Source organism: Limanda limanda, chromosome 21, assembly GCF_963576545.1.
Source record: "Limanda limanda chromosome 21, fLimLim1.1, whole genome shotgun sequence".
Lineage (NCBI taxonomy): Eukaryota > Metazoa > Chordata > Actinopteri > Pleuronectiformes > Pleuronectidae > Limanda > Limanda limanda.
The window spans coordinates 10,525,143-10,547,714 of record NC_083656.1 but is presented as its reverse complement, the minus strand read 5'-3'; the positions used below and the strand labels follow the sequence as shown (position 1 = coordinate 10,547,714).

General features: G+C 41.8%; 1 protein-coding gene across 1 annotated transcript; it reads left to right on the top strand.

Annotated features, from left to right (window-relative positions):
* Positions 1-231: 231 nt before the first annotated feature.
* LOC133027895 (melanopsin-A-like) lies at positions 232-22,572 on the top strand. The gene is made up of 11 exons (XM_061095044.1): positions 232-354; positions 6,804-6,940; positions 7,064-7,197; positions 12,722-12,925; positions 14,701-14,872; positions 15,286-15,447; positions 16,217-16,324; positions 16,530-16,698; positions 16,890-17,078; positions 20,741-20,812; positions 22,372-22,572. Exons 1-11 carry the CDS (start codon positions 232-234, stop codon positions 22,570-22,572), a joined length of 1,671 nt encoding a protein of 556 aa, XP_060951027.1.

Below are 22,572 nucleotides of genomic sequence, written 5' to 3'. Positions count from 1 at the left end.
AGGGATTGGACGAGACTGGAGAGAGAGAGAAAGAGAGAAAGCCCTTCCTTCCCTTCCATCCATAGCAGCTATTCCACCAGTTGATCCCTTACAGAGTGGGGGTGTGAGCGCAGGGAGGCGGTAGCAGCTGGCCACTTGGACTCCTCCACCACCTCACACCGACTCAACACCTCTCACGTCCACCTCTCAAGCACCGGACCCCCTTTTATCAGCAACCACCGTGGACTGGTGATGGATTCTAGGCTGCTGATTGGACCGGGGATGCCCACACCGGACCCGACCACCCGGGCACCCTGGAACATCAGCTCCATCAGTCCGCAGCGGCTCGTGGAGCTGTCACCGGTCACCACAACTGTGAGTATATTGATCTAGCTCTTCCTCCTCTTCTTTTGCATTGTTGATGTTGTTTGGTTTATGGTGGTGGCTGGGAGGAATGCCCCTTACCGGAGCGTGTCTGTGCGCCGCAGCGATGCGTAAACGCGGGAGGACTCGATCCAGAGGTGCCAACTCGCCACATCTGGCAGAAAAAGAAGAATGAACTATGGCACTTTGCTTATTTTTTTCATACCCTCGCCACATCGTTTAATAAAACCTGAAAATTTCAGTACGAGAGAGGTGTGAGGATATGTTAACTCCATGAATGAATGAGTCACAGCAGCTCCGTTCATTCAGCACCGAGTCGATCCTCTGGTGTTTCCTCAGCGCGTATTCATGGAGACATGCTCCTAAAACACAGATGTTTAGGGTGATGATGTGCAACTGTGTTAGGCATGTATTTTCGTCGCAGTTTTGCTCATAATTATTTTATTTAATACACGTTGTTTAATCTCCTGTTAGTCTTCCTGTAACAATTCAGACGACCTTCGAGTGTTGCACCCAATGGCGTTGATTCCAATGTTATCCCACTTTCTGGCTCCTGGAAAGTCTAAGACGTGTGTTCACCTGCAAAATGTTTTCATGACCAAGGGTAATGGATGAATCAGACTTCATCTCTCTGAGAGAGGGATTAGATTACGCACAGCCTCCAGGGAAATTCTTTTGTACAGATGTGTGGCGATGTATCCACCTCTGCACTGCCAGTAAAAGAAAAAGTGAAACAGGCTGCTTTAACTTCGCCCCCAGGAGTCCAGGGAGACACAGTGTGCATGCTACGAGAGAGTAACAGCAGTTTTAAAGGCACACTGAGAAACACATGGGTTAACCACCAAATGGCAAATGTAGTTCAACAAGTGTGGATGGTTGAGTTTGGATGCTGACTTTGAAGTGCACTCCTCCAGGCTTCAGTCTCTCAAGCTTTTGTGGTCTAGACCTTATGGTGGGAGTGCAGGGAAAGCTGATACTGAAGTGGTCCCCAAGGGCAGCTTCTGCTGAGACAGATGGGATCTTCTTGCAGAATGAGCCTGGTTTTCCTTCCAAACTTTCCAGGTTTTCTGTGTTTCATGATCTCATCTACAATCCTGGCTAAATTATAAAAAATGTGGGTCCAATTTATGAATCTATTAGTGTAGTTGTGTACGTGTGAACACACATCTGTGCAGGGGAGCATCTGTGGAATACAAATCATGTTTCTGTGATTGCTCGTGTAATTTTGTGTATTTAAGGACATGGCAATAAGTAATACAATGCAAGTGTGTGTGTGTGTGTGTGTGTGTGTGTGTGTGTGTGTGTGTGTGTGTGTGTGTGGCCCTGTTCTTGACTGCTCAGCAGGTGATTAGAGTGTGTTAGCGGATAAAGAAATGAGTTGGCTCCTGAAATCGCAGATAGTCTTTTGCTTGCCAGCTCAGACTGTTAACTACTTGCTCGTGTGGCAGACTCAGCGTGAGGATGTTCAGTTCAGTTGTGCCTCATGGTATCGGTTTACTGTAGCAGCAACTTACCACAGAGGTTTTGAGTAACTCCTGTGGCAGGTGTTTAACTCTCTGTTTGGGACACATTTTGTCACCATAGGATCAGGTCGAAATAGACTTTAGAGGTGGAGGATGTGTCTTTTCTTCCTTTTCTCCTTCCCACCTTTATCTTTACCATTTATTCTTTGAGGGTTGTGGAGGAGCTTTAGCTGATCCCAGCTGACTTTGGGGCAACAGGCCCACGATCCACAAATGAAGACAACATTTACTGCGTACAAACTTTGCCATCTTGCACATTTAGATCAAAAATAAGCTATAAATCACGATGTTTCACCATGTTTTTATAGCATCAAATAACTTTTCAAAAAACAAACTTATTGGTCCATGATGCATCTGCTAACATGGAGGAGACAGGGTTTATGACCTATATTGCTCCCGGCCACCAGGTGGCAATCGAGATGGTTTTGGGAGCAGGCATGTCGTCCGTCTTTATGTTGGTGACTCTTGAGTGAAAACCACAAGAGAACTCATCGGTCTGAAGGCGGCTGCTTGTGATCACATCCCAGGATGCTCCAGTTGACATTAGCATTCTGTAACAGAACCTGATAAATGTTAAGTCAATTAAGTCCTAAAACAGTACAACAGCACTTAGTAACAAAACAAGGTATTAATTGTGCAAGCCATAAAACAAAGAAAAGTTTTTTTTTTTTAAAACAATTGTCCTTTTCCATTTTTCCACCCAATAATTTTCGTAATATCCCAGTTGTTAACTGGAATCTAACCCGATACCGACCCTGTTTAAATGAATGGCCCATCACATTGTGGATACTGTGGGGCTGGGCAATATGGCTGAATAATATAATAATATTCTTTATTCAAAATAACATTGAGTGATAATAATTATATTTGGTACAATAAATGTTAAAGCCACTGTTATGTATTACAATTGACATAACTCTTAATTAGTAATAAAAAGTAAATCCAGTTTTTGTTATTAGGCTTGAAATTATGAATTGTAACTCATTTACCAACTGTAATTGACAACATCATTTAAATAAACAATAAGTCATTATCACTATACAATTATGAGAGGGTTCAACTAAGACAATTTATTTTAAGTCAGGGATCATACATAATGCAATTCATATTTCATGACTGTATTAAAGGGCAAAGAGCCATGAAATGAGACATATAGAACAGAAACACCTTTGTCCGAGGTGTCTGGTCAAACTGCCTGTGTGGTTGCTAGACATTCGTGGACACCTGCGAACCTGCCGGCTAGAATAGATGTCCTGGTACTGAAATACCATCTCCAGCCCTTTACTGCAACTGCTCAGTCACTGAGTCGCAATGAGTCTCATGAAGCAACACGATATTTGAGTGGCTACTGATTCAGATAACAGACCTGTTTATAATAAAAATACACTTCTTTACTGTAAATAAACCATTGCACTGATATGTAATGATGCTGTCACCACATGTACTTTCCAAGGCTGTTGCAGACTCGTGTAATATGTTGCCTATAAACAAAGGCTCTTTCAACTAGAATGGCACTCAGTGGAGCACGTACCTCCGCCGAGGCCCAACTTTGTCCCAGTCCCCTTAAATTCAATCAAGCTGCACATTTATATCAATTCTCAAATTTTGTCTGATTTTTTTCATTGAAATCCATGAATTACTCACAGGAAAATTGATGTAAATGACTGCAATGCTTTACATTCCACTGCACTACACATTGAGGAGACTTCCACGTTGCTCACAGTGTCTTTCCTTCCACCTTGCCGTGGGATCGCCAGTAATCTGTCCCAGGGCTGCTCAAGCCGGGAGACAGACGAGATGAGAGGAAGGAGGAGGAGGGAAAGAAGTCATCGAGAGATTTAAAGAACAGACGTGAAGGAGGGAATAAACAGGGATCAGGGTTGAGTTATTGTGAGACAGAGATCCAGCAGGGAGAGAAAAGAGAAATGAATCAAAGGAGCGAGGAAGACCCTGAGTTTGATCAACCACCATCGCCGATGACAGCGTCCGACTGGTCCTATACGTGTGTTTACATTCCACACAACATTCCCCTCTTTCAGCAAAACATCCCCATGACCTTTTCACTCATTTGCTTACATAACTGCTCCATCACTTCTCATTGTACTATTGAAATAACCTCCTTTCACCGACAGGAGTTTGTGACTCGGCGGGAATAAAGTAGGACTGCTGCGACAGATGTCAGACATGTACACAGGGAAAAGCAGATGCAGAGAGACACACTTTGGATGTGAACAGCAGGATTAATGAAAGGAAATGTGTGTGTCATCTAGTTGAGCACTGGGACGGCGGCCAAGGAAGATTGAGCATGCGAGCATTGAGCTTGTTTGGTGGACATTGTGAGGACCAGGGTTGAGTTTTAAATCTTTGGAGGACGTTGTGGGGAGTGAGGATTTGTTTGTTGGTCCTTTCAGACACATATTTAAAGGGCTGAGTGAGGATTAAGGCTTAGATATAAGGTTAAGGGTTAGGGTCAGGTTTGGCATTGAGTAATGCGTTAGGGTAAGAGGCTGGGGGATGCAGTCTGTCAACGGGAGTCCTCTGAAAGGCAGAAGTATAAGAGATGTGTGTGGGTGTATTATGGTGCGAAACACAATAAGAGACAAAAGGAAAGATTGAATGCAGAGGAGTGTGCCAGGATTTCTGAAAGGAATCCTCCGGAGTCGTGCTGAGATGCAGCAGCTTCTCAGAAACACAATGCTGGTGTTAAGTGAACATGTTTTCCTTGACACAAAAATTATTTTCCTATCGATTCAGAAGAACTAACCTTGTCTTATTTTGGATGTATGACTCTTTTATAGTTTTTAGGGAACGTGTCCTTAAAGCCACACCATTACATTTTCGGGAAACAAGGCTAAAATGCACACTCATATCAACACACTGTGTATCCTCGATGGATTTAAAAACATATAAACACATAACATATGAAGACTATTCCCATTTAAAACCTGCATTGTTGATATCCATACGAGGTTACCTCCCTTTAAGTCTTTTCTCCACCTCCTTCGTTAGCCCACTGCTCAATATGAGTAGTGACACCTGGATGCTCACACTGGAGCTTATGATAAACTCTGGCAGAGACAGAGAGGGAAGTGCTAGGTGCATGATGGGAGGCCCCCCAGCTGTCTTGGCCTATACGCCCTGAACTCAAACTGCGAACTGGTTCCATTGGTGAGGACCCTGATAGCTCAAGGCTCTATCTTTTATTCTACTGTGAGGCTGTTCTCAGACATACACAGAAGATGTAATTCCTGCAGCAGAATTTATATGTCATGTCCAGCCTCCTGCATGCTATCTCCAGACGACACCCACGGCTTGAATGTGCTGGAAATGTTCCTGTTGTGAAAGACAAAGGCCAGAGAAAGTCTGAACCAATTTGTCCTGACATTTTCTGATGCCCCTGTCTGAAAACAGCTAGAATCCATAAGTGACCCTTCACTTTGGGGGCAAATTGATCTATTAGGATAATTAAGAAGAGGTCTTTAGGATGTACTTGCTCGGTGTGAGGACTTAGCTTATTCATAATTTAGCAATTTCCCATTGACATTTTGTCAACTCTCTGTGAGTGAAGAATATAAATCAATCTTCAACCTCTTCTTCATGGTGTAGCTCTCATTTGACTGCTTTATTAAAAAAGACTTTTCAAGACCTTGTCAGTGACAGATAATGTGAGGCAGTGAGAGCTGTATCAGGGACCTTGTAGAAGTTCTTTGTTTGCCGACAGAGGTCAATAGATGTAGATCTCTTGATAACCTTCAACAAAAGAAAGGGACGGGAGCATAAAGCATGAATACAGTGTTTATCTTCTTTCAGCTCTTTAAATAGGATGGGGTTAGGGTTAGGTTAATGAGTACTGATGTATAAGCCACTGGAAGTCACCTATAATCTTCAAATTCAAACTTCAAATCAAATATTGTCTTCCTGATTGTTCTACTGAAAATCAGTAGATCATCGGATTATTACGTAAACATTGTGTATTAATGGTGTAAAAAGATTATTCAGGGTGGCCTCCAGAAGAAGTGGATTTTCACTCATTCCAAGGCTTAATCTAATACTTGCCGTCAGTACTTGTACTTACTTACAATAGGTACAACCTTTAGATTTACACACACTATGTAATATACACATCATGCATCAGTTCACTGTGGCTTTGTCTGTCATCTGTAGCCCTGTAATGGTATAAAACATGAAGGGTGAATTATAAAATTCATTTGAAAATATATTCTTTCCTTTCCATGCTGCTTCACCCAGAGTTAAATTCTAATGTGATTTTGGGAATTTAAAAGGATGCTGGAACAGCAACTATTATATTACAATGCTTAGGATAATGTGCCCATAATGAAATGTAAAACAAGAAAAGGAAGTATTGAAAAGATGATATTGTGAAATAGCAAATCCAAAGTAAAATGTTCATGTGAAATTTAAAATTCTGAAATTGGAGAATAGAAAAGCTTAAATATAAATACGAAACTACGAACGTGTAATTAAAAAGGAAAATTAAATAATAGATTGTTTGATGGTTTTTTTGAAGAGGAAAAGTATTATTAAGATATCAATTGTATGTCTTTTTACATTTTCCGCCCACTCATTAACCTTTGGCCTTTAACACTAGGTATTCATCATTTTAATTTATACATTTCATATGTAAATGAGGTGTTGCGGCTTTGTTCATTATTTCTACATCCAGTTCCCTTTCTCCCTTTATGATTTAAATTGAATTTAACTATCTATTGATTATCATGAATACCAAAAGAGTCATCATTTATTTGCCACTTTATTTTCAGCCGAACCATAACCAATGACTTTTCCAATATCATTTAGGTTCCAAGTGATCAAATAACGGATCTGTGGTATAAACTGTTATCAATTCCTGACTTTCCTTACTTCATGATTAATTGATCTTTGTTTTACTTTTGCTAGGGCTCCATAGTTCCAAGCCACGTGTTTCCGACAGTCGACGTCCCAAACCATGCTCACTACACCATTGGTGTTGTCATCATGGCTGTGGGCATCACAGGCATGCTGGGAAACTTCCTGGTCATATATGCTTTCTGCAGGTAACTGTGGTTTTTAGGGTTTAGTATCCTTCAGGAGACTTTTTCTAAAGGTAATGATAATGAACAATAATGACACTATTTCACCCGCTGTGTGTGTGTTTGTGTGTGTGCGTGCATGTGCAGGAGCCGGAACTTGCGGACGCCTTCCAACATCTTTATCATTAACCTGGCAGTCACAGACTTCCTCATGTGTTTCACCCAGACGCCCGTCTTCTTCCTCACCAGCATGCACAGGCGATGGATCTTTGGGAAGAAAGGTAACACTTGCCCGACTGTGACATTTACGCTTCATTAGATACATTTTAAACTTGTGTTTTAGGAGCAAATGCTGCACATCTAATCTAATGCACCATACTCAAGAGAGAGTCATGACAGTTCATACAATCATGTGTGCCTCCACGCACAGATGTCATTAACATTTATTTCACGCGCACTGAGACCTGAATAACTGCCCTTCCCTTTTGAGTGTGACCTACAGTTCAATTAAGTTGCGCACACACACACACACACACAAACACACACACACACACACACACACACACACACACACACACAAGCACGCACACACACACACACACACACACACACAGAATTGAGGACCGGCCAAAATGTCCTCACTTTCCCCAAAAGTCCTTGTTAAACTTTTGGATTCCTTTCTTCTTCTTTTTTGAAAGAGAGAGAGAGAGATGTACATTATAAAAGAGGTCAAAGATACATGAGATAAATCGCAATCAAATCACAAGGCAAGGTTTTTAATGCACCGATAGAAAACTTGAATTACACCAGGTGAACAAAAACACATTTCATCCCAGGACTTCATGAAGGAACCTTTTCATGCCTGATATTGTTAACATGTACCTACGATCTCGACCTGACCACGAGGCATTGAACTTGCCTGTCACTAAAACAAAACGCCCCAGGGCTTCACATTGTTGTTCTTCATCTCCAGGGAACATCTGCTGTTCCAATCTGGACATGATTAGTTTCAGTAACTTTAAAAAGCGGCTGCCAAACACACACACACACACACACACACAGCCACTCAGGACGACACACACAAAGTCATTGTGGTGAATATTTAATTGCCTGAGTGGTGTTTGTTTGAGTTTATTCACACAGGCGACACATTTAGAATGTTGTGGACTTACCACTGCGGCTCCATGATGTGTGACAGGTCGATGGTAATCATACACTCAGGGGCCCGAGGGACAATGGCACGTAATGTGAAGAGAGAATGTAACGGCCCCCCGCTTCTCCATACAAACTTCTGAGTCTCTTGAACTGATGTTACACGGCTCTTTATTTTTGTATCTGGTCTGCCGTAGTAGCACCGTAAAACTGTAATGACAGTTACAAGTTACAAAGATTTTAATCATTAAAACCAAACACAAACGTTAAAATACAATGAACAAACAAATCGCCACGTGAGACACATCTGACTCTTTAACGTGACAGCGACTCCCTTCCGCACTACCCGCAGCAAAGTGAATGGAACCAGCTTCCTTACCTCGTTCCGCTTGGCGAGGGGTGTTAAGCTAAAGTTGTTTCGATGGTTCTTTCGGCCGAGAAATGCCGCAAAGCTGGCGTCCGGTTTGGTTTCCTATCTGTGCCGGGCTGACGGCAGGTATTTTATTGCACTGGGGCGGAAACGAGGGATCAGGTGTGTCGAATAAAACCGTCCGCTCCTTTGCTGCAGGTAACTATGCGAGGGAGTCGCTACGTGTAAAAGACAACGAAAATAACCAAAACCGTAGTTGAACATAAGAACAATAACCCTAAAATAAAGAATAAAACAGTCTGCATAAACTGGCCGGTTTTGCTGACAGCTAAACTCCCACCAAATCCTGATATAAACATTTTAACCGACTGTGCTATACAGGATTTCTAGAGCATTTAATGGCCCTTTTAGTTCAAATATCTTGGAGTGTTATGTCCTTTTAACTACTCCTTATGCAGGCAAGTGGGATGCCTACGACCACAGGTATTACATGCATGTCGCCCTCTACAGTCTTTATTGATGTGTCCCTTCCTTAGGCAACCAAAACAGAGGCGGTTTTCATGGATGAATGCCTTTTTGTCTTCCAAAGATTTCGCAGCGAAAGAAGGGCACCTGACGATGCCATGCGTTTCATCTTTGCAGAGCACACATGGGGGTCTTCCCCTATAATTGGCCGTTTCAGGTGCATCTCGGGTGGCGTACTTTAATTGGGCAGTTGCATTGAGGGATCTGGCTTTCTTCTCGACTGTGGGATTAAAGTTCATCCAATGTGGGGAGGTGATAGGGTTGCAAGATATCCGGGCCTCTTTGTTCAGGAACGCTGTGAAACTTTTGAAATCGGGGTAATCCCCCGATTTATACAGGTTATCGTCGACGATTCGGCCCCACTTTCGTACAATCCAGTCAGGTAGTTTTTGAAGTAGCTTGTGGTTTTCTTCGCAATCATTCAAGATGGTCAAACCTCTAACATGTGGGATTGCCTCTGCGCAGCCTTGGAGAAAGTCTGTAAAATCTCTCAGTGCTAAAGGATCAGTCGCACTGATTTTGGGCCATCTGGCGAGCTTTTCTCTGAAGGCCTTTTGAACGAGGAATGGGTTTCCGTATCTTTCATGTAGGACTTTCCAGGCGCCTGTATATGCGTCCTCAGAGTTCCTATAGAAGAACCCTTCCACCGCTCTGCGGGCTTCTCCGACAAGGTAGATCTTTAGATAACACATCTTCTCGCTTGGTGAGAGAGGTTTCTGATCGATAAGGGTTGTAAAAGACATCTTCCAATCAGTGAATTTCAAAGGATCGCCATTAAACGTTTCTGGCTCAGGTACAGGCAAGCGATTTATGCTTAGTGCGCTTGTTATTGCTTGGGCCAGAGAGACGGTATCTTCAGATGTTGTTGCTCGCAAAGGTGCTAGTCGAGGTTGAGATGGTGACCCATTTGAATTTAGCCGAGCTTCATATCTGGTCTCCTGTTGAGCAGCGACTGATTCATGGTTCATGCCATCTTGGCGGACATCTTTAAAACTGTTATAAGCTCTTACTCTAGCAGCTGCTACCTGGACTTCCTTCTCTGCTTTAAGCTGCTGCAGGTTCCTTCTTTCCTCTTCTAGCTTTGATTGTCTCTCTGTCCTTTTCCGCTCCAATTCAGTCAACATGGCCGCCTCTTCAAGTTTCCATTCATCTTCCAGTATTCTGAGCTTGGATTCCTGAGATAGAATGTCTTTTGTTGCCTTTACCTCCGCTTGCTTGGCTGCGAGTTCTGCTTCTGCATCTTGTCGTTTGCTAGAGCTTGTGGAAATTGCATTTGATTGGTCTGAGTTCCGTGATGTTTCTGAAAATGCGGTTTCAGTATTTGTAAGTCCAAATATGGAGCCATGCTCTTCCTTACTCAGCACTATTCTCACTCTCTCCTTCTCGACTCGTTCATTATAGTTGCCATCGATGATGTCTCTGCGTTTACTCACAAGAGCAAGAATTTCTTCAGTAAGAGCAGAGCAGGTGTCCATTTTACCAACGATATCTGGAGTGGTGGTTTGGCTGCATACAAGGGCCTCATAATGATGACTCACCATATCATGGTTTGTGCTAATTTTTCGTTGGATTTTATCGAGGTCATCTGGAGAGCAGTAGTTTTTCAATTCAGTCCGAACTTCTCTTGCTGACAATTTCCAGGACTCATAGGCCTTATAAAAAGTATTTTCATGCAGCTCTCGGATGTTCTCAGGAATTATTCTTTGCCACGAGCCTGGTCTGTCTTGATGCATGGGAACTGATTTACTTGTTGCTGCTGCTTCGAGTGACATTTTATTTTACTTGCGTTGCTAATTTGACTAAATCTTTAGGTGTAATATGCAGTATGCCTGAATAGAAACATTACAAGTGGTCGCTCTAATTTAGTCACTGCTGTTTCTTTAACCAGACATTTACACTACAATTGAATAATATATTCAGTAATAGTTTCAGTACGAAACAGATGCAACATAAATATTATAAGCAAAGAAAAGGGTTTGGTTGCGTACAAACAAAATTTAAGTCAGATCATTTAAACAGTGTTTACGCTCCTCAAACAAACAATAAATAATGTTGCAACATGACACATATTTACCATTGGTTGTTATAATCATCATCATTATTATTTCGTGATCAGTTTTGACACAGCAGGAAAGTCCACAACATTTTTGTATTACATGTGAAAAGCTTCATTCAACTTCCATATACATGTCTCTAGAGCGTCTATAGTGCGTGCACTTTGATGCGTTATCCGGTCTTGTCTGACGGTCGATGTGTCAGTTTTGTGTCTTCGGGTGACGACACGGGTCAGGAAGACAGTGTAGCTCCGAGTTTTACTGTAACGGCCCCCCCGCTTCTCCATACAAACTTCTGAGTCTCTTGAACTGATGTTACACGGCTCTTTATTTTTGTATCTGGTCTGCCGTAGTAGCACCGTAAAACTGTAATGACAGTTACAAGTTACAAAGATTTTAATCATTAAAACCAAACACGAACGTTAAAATACAATGAACAAACAAATCGCCACGTGAGACACATCTGACTCTTTAACGTGACAGCGACTCCCTTCCGCACTACCCGCAGCAAAGTGAATGGAACCAGCTTCCTTACCTCGTTCCGCTTGGCGAGGGGTGTTAAGCTAAAGTTGTTTCGATGGTTCTTTCGGTCCGAGAAATGCCGCAAAGCTGGCGTCCGGTTTGGTTTCCTATCTGTGCCGGGCTGACGGCAGGTATTTTATTGCACTGGGGCGGAAACGAGGGATCAGGTGTGTCGAATAAAACCGTCCGCTCCTTTGCTGCAGGTAACTATGCGAGGGAGTCGCTACGTGTAAAAGACAACGAAAATAACCAAAACCGTAGTTGAACATAAGAACAATAACCCTAAAATAAAGAATAAAACAGTCTGCATAAACTGGCCGGTTTTGCTGACAGTTACAGAGAATGTTTGCATTTAGACAGTGTGTCTGTGTCTGATTTTTTCCTACATTATGGATACATTTAGCATAATAATAGACTCTATCAAGAACATCACTCTACATTATGGGACGAAAAGAGACATGTTAGAAGTCAATTCACCATCTGAATCAAAACCTTGCCCAGCACATAATTGCGTCATTACTATATGTTCAACATGCATTAAATATGTATTAAACACTGCAGGCTGTTTGTGGATTCCACATTTTTCCCATTCTACCTCCTGTTAACGCACATATTGTTTTGCTCTCTACCATCCATCAATCTATTACTTTTTCCCTATATTTCACTTGAAGCAGCATCTCATATACCCCTTGGTCTCCTTTCCCTCATTAATACATAATTTCCATTCCATTCCCTCCTATTAATTATTCCCCCTTTTATATTCCCTCTGTCTTTCTCCCTTTTAGCGAAACTCTCCTATTTATTGCCCCCCCCCCCCCCTACATGTTCATGGTGCCATTTTTCTTTCCCTTTTTCCTTACCTACTCCCTTTTTCTTTTTCAATTCAAATGGGCTTTGATAGTAAGTCACTCTGCGCCAAAGCCAAGAATACAATCAAGCCTGATCTGTTTTCAATCATAGAAATGCAACTCTGAGATGACAGTAATTATAGTGCTAGTGTGTTAGCATCCAAATACAGGTGATGGCAAGAGAAGCCACAAGTGAAAAAATCAACCCGTTGACGACATTAGATGAAAACGAAGGAATCATTAAGTGTCAACAGGTGTAACCTATAATCAGATAATCTGTGTTGCATTGGCTTCCATTTCATACCACACTGCTTCTTCCTTCCTCCTTCTACAGGTTGTGAGTTGTATGCCTTTTGCGGAGCGCTGTTTGGTATCTGCAGTATGATGACACTGATGGTGATTGCGCTGGACCGGTATGTGGTGATCACCAGGCCTCTGGCATCTCTCGGGGTGATGTCTCGCAGGAAAGCCCTTAGCATCTTGGCTGTTGCCTGGGTCTACTCCATGGGCTGGAGCCTCCCCCCCTTCTTTGGCTGGAGTGAGTACAATTACATTCTGACACCTGGAAACCGAGTCTTTGATTAGTGTGAAGCCTCTGGGGGATTTCATTTGTTCATTTCTGTCATACTTCTCTCACTGTTTTTTTTGTGTGTCACCCTCTCAACTTCCTGCTTAAAGGTGTGCTACCATCAATGTCACTTTACCCTTTCTCAACGTGCCAAATACATTTAATTTATAATCAGCTAACAGAACTCCGATCACATCATGCTTACATGTAGCTGACATTATAGCAGCCTTGCATCATTTGAAGAGGTTAATGAGTCTAACTCTCACACAAGCTTTCAGGTTTCCCATGTAGTGTGTGATCCCAAATGGGAATTACCTGATTGGTTGAAAATCAGTAACTGGAACTCCTCATTGTCAAAGACTCAACCTCTTGTTTGGACAGGACTTGAATTATGGAGGGACCAATGAGTTCAGCAAAACACTGTCAGTATTTGAAACTAGGGAGAAAATTCCCACGCATACGAAAGTGTCAACTGAGAGTTCATCACTGAATGGCAGCTTGTAGAAAGAGAATAGTAAATGGGCCAAGTGCAGAGCCCTGGGCCACTCCAAATGCAATTCGGAATCAAATCAATTTAAATCCGACCCCAAGATGCCAAACTCACTGTCCATAAAAAGCCACAATTAATTACAAATAAATATAAATATTTATGAGTGTATTCATTGCATATGTTTTGTACGTTTCAAAATGTGTGGATTACTATGATTTCCTTGTGAACATTGTTCATCCATTGTGAAGAGTATGTGTCTGTATTTTATTCAAATAATATAATAACTGTATGCTATTATATCATATAAATATAGTAATCTTAAGTTTTCAGTTTGTCCATAATCACAAGTTTAGAAGGAACACATTGAATAGTGTATTCAATCAGAAACTACTTCCACCCTGCATCTGCTCTGCTTGAGTGGCTGTTTTCCACTAGCAATTCCCGCGGGTTCAGGGCTGCTACCTCCACAACAACTTAACACAAACATGCAATAAAAGTGACTTATGGCTTCCTTCCGTGTCTGGAAAAGGGAGAAATAACAGTGTTGTTGTTAGGTGTTTTTTTTTCAAACCCTGCTGCTATTTGAAATTTCAAAAATCATTATGTTTGTTGGGTATGGCTAGTTGTCTTCTATAATGTTAAAGTGGAGACAGTGTGTTGTTTTGTGTTTTCGTATGTGTGAGATGGTGGACGCGCTCCAATAAAGAAAAGACATGTAGTGTGCATACCAAACACTATGAGGGATAATATTTCCAGAGCAGAAACATCAGAGAGAGCTCCAGCCACTTCCTCAGATGGATTTTGCACTTTGGCACTTAGGTCCCATTTATTAAAGCCCAAGCTTGACTGCTGGTATTACGTATTCTAGAATAGAACATAAATTTGCATAGCATCCTTTTTAGTCAAGCAAGCATCTGTAGGCACTTTAGGGACTTCAAAGTAGCTCTACTGAGACTATAAACTTCAAAATGAGTCTTCCAAGTTATTTACACAGGATTATGTGTGGGATTACTTTCTTCAAGCTTAACATTTGCACTGTCGATGCAGTACAATGTGCAATTCAGCTCTGTCAGGTCATTCTAAGGGGACTCTTCTATTGGAGGACAGCTGATAAGACAGATGGGTCCATATTAGAAATGAAAACATTTCAATGTCAGATGGTGATAAACAGGACATAGTAAAATAATGAAACAGACATAGAAATTAAGAATTCTCAAACTTCACAGCGTACTTAAGTACTCTTGTTCTTTCACAGGTGCCTATGTCCCGGAGGGTATGATGACGTCCTGCTCCTGGGACTACATGACGTTCACCCCTTCGGTCCGCTCCTACACGATGCTGCTCTTCACCTTCGTCTTCTTCATCCCTCTCTCCATCATCATCTTCTGCTACTTCTGCATCTTCAGGGCCATCCGAGAAACAACACGGTCAGTACCTGAACACACACCCGCTGCTTATGTAAGCTCATGCTCCTATACGACTTATGTGTTGAGCCTTGAAATACTCACACTCCCACATGCCGTGATGGAGACATAGGTGAGGGAGACATTGGTGTGTGTGAGTGGATACTGGTGTCTTGTTGATTAATGACGTGTCTGGCCTTTTGTATCGATTTCAACGGATGTCTCTTTCCACCTGAACACGAATACTGCCTGGTGAGGTGATGCTGGCAGTGTGCACTAGGGGATGATAACATTGTATGTAATATTAAATCAAAGAACTCAATTTATAAAATGAATAGTACATAGTAATTGATAGTAAAATACTTTTTAGGGAAAATATGTCAATGGCAAAATTCCTTTAAAATTACAATTCATATTGTCATGTCTGTGTTTAATAGAGCGATAGAAAAGATCAACGGTGTGGGAAACAGAGACTCAGCGAAGAGGCTCCACAAGATGAAGACTGAATGGAAGATGGCGAAGATTGCGCTCATCGTCATCCTGCTGTTTGTCATCTCCTGGGCCCCTTACTCCTGTGTGGCCCTCACTGCATTTGCTGGGTAGGTGTGTATGTGTGTGTGTTCTTAATTTTATTATGAAGTAGTGCTGACACTGAAGGGTTATAAGCTGCAGGAAGGAACGACCTGTGATTCCTCACCTCCAGAAAAGGATCAGCTCCCAGTGATAGACCGATCCACCCTAAGTCTCTGAAGGTGCTGCAGCTTATAACCCTCAACCAGGCAATGCTCAATTCTGTCTGTGCAAGCCAGTGGCTTATGTGCAATCCATTTCAGTGTATGTATTCTCACACCGTATATAGTAGTTTTTATTCTGTTTGTTTTTTTATATGTTTTTACATTACCTTACATTTGTCTGTATTGCATGTTTACTTTATCTATTCACCAATGTCTATTTTGACTTAATGACTGTCTTTTGGAAGCAGAGTTTTGAAGTCAGGACATCATTTGTAAACCAGTGAAAAGTCATTTTTAATTGATAGGATCGTTGGCACATTTTAAACAGTTTTATCAAGTGTCTTCACACCCACACATTTTATTGAGTGTCTGACATTTTACACATTTTAAAAGTCTTCATTTTCAAATTACTCTGTTCCTGTTTGTACTGATGTTATGGGATTTTTAGAGAAAAACACAAATGCAATGTTGAATGTGTGCATGACTGTCCATTCCACTCCTTCTCTGGTAATCTCGCACAAGGAACGACACTCACCCCTGCCCTTGTCACATGAATATGTTTCATTTCCTCCTCTAATTTTTCTTCCTCTCATCAACCTCTATCCCTGCTCTGCTCCCCCTCTCTCTCTCTCAGGTACGCTGACATGTTGACTCCCTACATGAACTCTGTTCCTGCTGTGATCGCCAAAGCATCTGCAATCCACAACCCCATTATATACGCTATTACACATCCAAAATACAGGTAGGACACTCACACGAGTTTCATTTCACTTGTGGATCTTGTGGACAGTTTGCATCTGTGCTTACAGAATTGAATTACTCTTTTTTGGATTATACTTAAAGTCGAAATTTGGCTTATTTAGCTCAACACCACGCTCCACTATCGTCTAATTGATGTGATCATCTGTGTGAATTCTTCCCCCACTCTCGGCCTCTCCCACTGCCAGGTCAGCTCTCGGCAGGTACATCCCCTACCTGGGGGCGTTGCTATGCATTACTGGCAGGGACCGTCTAAGCAGCAGCTTCCAGTCCACCCGCCGCTCAACCCTGACCAGCCAATCAGAGAGCAAAGCTCCCAGCAAGGCCCACCACTCCTACCAGTCGGAGAGCGAATCAGTGAGTGTTCCTCATATCTAATATGGTATGTGTCTGTCTTACACTTCCCATTACAAATGATTTGAAATCCAAGTTGCTGATTTCAGTGTGTTTGTGTGTGTGTGTGTGTGTGTGTGTGTGTGTGTGTGTGTGTGTGTGTGTGTGTGTGTGTGTGTTTGTGTGATTCCTTTCCTCTGTGTGTGATGTCTCAGGCCCGTTTCTCAGACACGGAGGACGACTGCTCCTCTCGGACGACGGTCACTCGTCAGTTGCCCGCTGATGTCAAACAGGTGCGCCATGCAAGCCAGAGGTTAAAGAGAGGTTGCAGCCCAGGAGAGTTCGAGAGAACGGCCGCCCTCAACCCCACCGACCCAGCCATATGTCACCTCTCACAGATCACTGTGAGTAAAGATTCCTGGCTTATGCAAACATTTGCATTTAAATCTTTGATATAGACTTGTATTAAACTGAAGCTTTGTCAGAAAGTCATACATTTCTAACCTAAACTTGGAGGCGGTGGACTAGTGGCAGAAACTTGGACTATGGTCAGAAAAGGTCTCTGGTTCGTCTCTGGTTCGACTCCACGGAGAAACAACAAAAAGACGAACCTGGATTGATCTGTCCAAAAATCCAAGAGGATTCTCCCTACCCTGTCTAGTGCCCCTGAGCAAGGCACCTTACTCCCCTAACATCTGCTCCCCGGGCGCCGTACATGGCTGCCCACTGCTCTGTGTGTCCTGCACCAGATGGGTTAAAAGCAGAGGTTAAATGTCCCCTTGCGTGAGTGTGCCTGTGCATGTCTGTGCATGTGTGTGGGATAATAAAATGAATCTTAAAAAAAATAATTAATCTTAAATGCTCTCTGTGTTGTCATATGAGAATTAGGGCTCAGTGTAAATTTTCTCACCATAGTTTTCCTATGTTTTTGATGGGGGGTTCTGCTTCTGTTTTGTCATTACGTCAAGGCCAATCTAAATTCCCCCTCTTGACCACGAGTGAGGTCATGTTGTTTTGGTGTCTTGTTAAAGCCAATAAACGTCCTCTTTATATTCGGTTTCTCATAGCGAGTAACTATGTGAGGTCACGTCGATTGGAGCGGTCGTAGAATCCAGCTTCCTTAAGGCTATTAAAAGGTAACTTCAGCGAGTAATCTATTTAGATCACACTGCCGAGATCCCCTGTAAGAAATCACTGATTGCACAAAGTTGTTGACTTTGCAATTCCTGTACTTTTGTATTGCTTGCCGTGTTTCCTCTAGAGTCATGACACTCTGAACTGCACATCGTGTTTTGTATCAATCTTTTAGATGGAGTATAACAGAAAAAAGTTCTAGCAAGGATCCAGAAGGTCCAGTCAAGCATTAGTTTGACATAATTTGCTATAAACAATATTTTCAGCCAACAAGCATTTCCATTTATCTTATTGCTTTAACTTATGGTCGCCAGAATTTTTAGGTGAACACAAAATAATATAATATTCTGCTGTCATTAAATTAATCCATCATAACACGCCAATGACACTGGCTTGGATTTATTTAAGTGTATTAACTTCTCCAATGTATGTTTTTGATTCTACAAATAAGCACTGATAGCATGTAATGTTTATATCCCGTCCTACAATTATGCCCTTTAATGGAACATTCTGTCCTTTCCAACCGGAATTTTTAAGACATTTTTTGTTACCAATCATCAACGAGATGTAGGGACGTGCCATGAAATCAGTTGTAAAAGTTGAACTCTCCACGGTTTGACTTAAATATTATGAATCACTTATTTGGAAGTGAAGGTGAAGGTGAACACTCAGTCGGCCCCTTTCTCTCCTCTGCGCAGCCTGCGTACATGAAGTGGATGTGAATGTTGCATCCCCACATTGTTTAATTTTCAGTGGGATAAGAATGAATGTGAGGGACTCTGACTCATCAATTTGCGATATTGCAGAATATACGATTATGTCATCTCTGTGTGTACATCTTTCTTGAACTTCCTTAATGTAATTTTCACTCTTGATGAATTCACCAGCCTTATGAGTCCCATGTGGTTCCTCTTACAAGGTGTAGCCATATAATTACATTTTACACATCAACTATTCAGTAGCCGGAAACTTCGAGCCATTGCACGTATCTGCTGCCGGTACAGCACAGTCCCTTAATGGCTTTGAGGACAGTGATGCATGTGTATGTCTATGGACAGAAGCAAGTGGAGAGGAGTGTAGGAAGCTACGTGTGTCAAACATCTATGAAGGAACTGGTCTGGAACACCACCAGAGTGTGGATACAAACCCAGAGAGGGGCCAGGTTTGGATAAACGTATTTAAATTATATTCGGGTTTGGATCAGTCGAGTTGGCTTAACATGTCGGTAGTCAGGGAAAGAAAGGAATAACCATCAGTGAACAGAAATTAAATACAGCTTACATTAAGTCATCGGGTCATGTTCGGGTTTGGGTTGGGCCTATTTAGATTCTCTTCTGGCTTGACCATGTTTGGACAGAGAAATGCATCCCGAGCTGCACTCAAGACACCACCTATGGTTCCATCTTCAGATTCATTTACACCTCGACATGAGGAGCTGGTCCCCCTGTTCACGGTTGTTGAAGCCTTACAGCATTGTTTGATATTCCTTTTCAAGCAAGAGCCATTCATAACTCAAAGTCTTAGTTATGCTCTCTCCCTCATAGCAACTTCGATTGGCTGCTTTTTCTGCACTTTAGGCAGCTTTTTAGCTTTATTACCGGTATGCAATAAACCCTAGGATTGGTGGGTCTTAGCCATTTTGGAGAAATGGGACAGCTGAGTCTTAAATGCAGCCTCTGAAGGATGCAAGCCCAGAGTCTTTTCCTTGGTGTGTTCCAGGCAAATCAAATGACCCCAAATGTTTGACTTGAATGATCACCTTTGTCTTCACTGCCAAATCAGCGGTTTGATATAATAAATTATAGTCTTGTTAAAACAGTGACTGATAAACAGGGAAAGGAAGGGCTGCAGGCTACACCATGTGAGGATTCTTGAAACGTCAACTACAATGTTCAACTTGGTTTGTGTGGACGACGATTCCTATAAAAAGCATCACGATGTTAAACCAATGGAAAGTCAGAGGTCGCCCTATTTGGAGCATTTCCGTCTCTGTAATCATCTTATTTTACGTTCCACATGTTCCACATGTAGGCACATATGCAAACACACACATACAAGCGCATTGCCACGCAGGTCAGGTTCATTGAGGACTCCATTACTGAGGGTCCAAAAACTAATCCAGTAATCTGCGAGTTTCGGGCTTAATCCACAGATTGCATGGAATGAACCAACGTTCAATGTGCTGCACTTGTTGGCAGACGAAGACGGCAGATTCTCTAGAAGTCTCTGACCTCCATCTGCTTCCATCTCTTTACAGAGCAGAGGATATATTTATAATACACTGCAATCACAGTTTACCTCCTTGTATTCATGCAAACAATGTCACTTTGATCCAGAAATTATACAAAATATACTTTCACTTGTAAGTATTTCTCACTATGATTAGTTTACCTTTTACTTCACTATAAAGTTCCTGTCCATTTGGTATTAATTTCGACTGATTTTCAGATTTGTCTTTGTGACAGAAATTATATTTTACTTTTCAGCTGAAGCTCATTTTTGAACCTCTATGTTACGTCTGAGGGATGAGAGGATCAATTCCACACTCAGGGGCATTTCTGGGACCAAACAGTTTTCAGGTGGGGCCAGTGCCCCCCCATGCCCTGCCTCTGGATCCGGCCCTGTCATTCACTATTTCCTCTGTTTATGCTAGATGAAGCTATTAGTGTCGGCTTCTTCCTTGTGTTTACCAGATAGACCTAAGAGCAATATTGATCTCCTCATGTGACTCTCAACAAACCAACTGTCTTCCGAAACGAAGGAAAAACAACATGACATGCTTTTCAAGAGAAATATTCCTTTGTCCATAATCACATCCCAATTTGAATCACTCCTTACTTAGTAAGCGTGTGACCTAAAGCCCAGAATACAACAAAACATCTTTTGAGAACGACCAACACTAAATTACTGTGTTTATGTGCATACTGTTCAGACTCTGACAGAGCCTGAGGACATCTCCATGTCGGACATCAGTCTGCAGCCAACCAGTCATCTGCATGCTACTGTAAGAGTTCTCCAACGTCTGCCTCCTGCTCTGTGCAGTAGATGTAGAATTTTTGTGAATCAAGGAAATTGACAAATCCCATGAAAAAATCAAAGTAACAGCAAATATTCACTACTAACAAAAGTATTACCCTTAAAAATATCAGATTTATTTTATAAATCTATGCTGTGAAGAAAAATTATTGTATATAATATAATATAATACGTGTGTATTTAAATAGGATAATTTGATATGTGACTCATTATTATAACTTACAAAGGATCTCATTATCTTAAAGATCTCACTCTATGTAATAACTTTAAATTAAATTCTTTTTCAGTTTTTAAAGTACGTGTGAAGTACTTTGAAATGGTTGGCATGTCTCTTCAGTACTTTACATTTTCCAGTGTTCATTCAGGTTGATCGAATCAACAGTGTTTTTCATCCTGTCCTGATTTATTCTTGTGCTGCTGCTCTGACATCAATATTAATCAAACCAGAAAATCTAAAGCTTAGCAGCTTCGACATCCTCCGCTCTTACTTTCACATCCAATCCTGCTTTTGCGACCATGTGATTGTGATAGCTCCTCTGGAATAATCCAACATCAATACAATAGTGTGGAGGGATCGACACGACAACTTCTTCATGACAAAAGCCCCAAGTACTGACAGTTTTAGAGAAAAGGAAATTGGTCTAATTACCAAGTTCAAATAAGCCTGCAGTAAAAGAAAGTCTTACTTTCTCAACAAATTAGTCAATTTCATGTTTTTTTTTTTCTCTTCTCTACATGGTCCGTTTTAATGTGTGTGCATATAATAAAGACATCAAGGATATTAGGTTTTATAACTTGAGGCTTTTTATATAGGTCCTTATATCATTATTATTTCTTTTTTTATTTATTCCTGTGATTACGGAGTGTGGCAGGCTGACTGTTTCCACCTCTGCACAGTCATTATGCTAAGATGAGGTAATCAGCAGCTAACTGTGCCTTCATGGACACATATGAGGGCGGTATTGATTCTTTCATGAGGCTCTCGGCAAGAATACACAATACAGCCCATTATCATAAAGAAAGGCTCAAAACTAAAAAAATAAGAGGATGATAAGAAAAAATACCCCTGCCAAGGCCCAACAGTCATGCTGCAAGATCCATCAAATATTCTCTGGAAAATCAATTATGTCAAGAAATGTGCACAAACTTGCAGTGTTAGAGAAAGTGATTCCTGAATCCCAATCGCTTTACAAAAAGAATGATCCTATAAACGATAATATTAGCCCCTTGAGTGCGGAGCTTATCATCCTGAGGATGGAGGTGGAGGTGGATGAGCTGAGTAATAGAGTCTCACTCCATCAAGAGAACTGTGGAAAGGTTATTCATCAATCCAACCAGTCAATGCCTTTGATCGGCTGCATCTGTTTCACGTCTTGCGCTGCACTGATCCGACTCACTGCAAAACTTGATAAAACATCATTCTCTCCCTCAACCTCCTCACGTCGAACCTCTAACCATCCACTCCTGTGTCGAGTCTCAGTAACAGTACCTGACAACCGCTCTCTCCCTCTCCCTTTCCCTTAACAGCTGGATAACGTGATGGCGGCGACGGGGACAAGGAATGCCTGTAAAACAACATCATCGGTCATCGTCACCTCTATATCCAGCCCGTCTATACTGAACAGTCCCCCGGGTTTTCATGGCAACTACAAACTGAACAAAACGTACAGCCCGGCCGTCAATGAGCCTCTTGACGTAGCCCGGCTGGAGACGACAGTGTTGCAATGA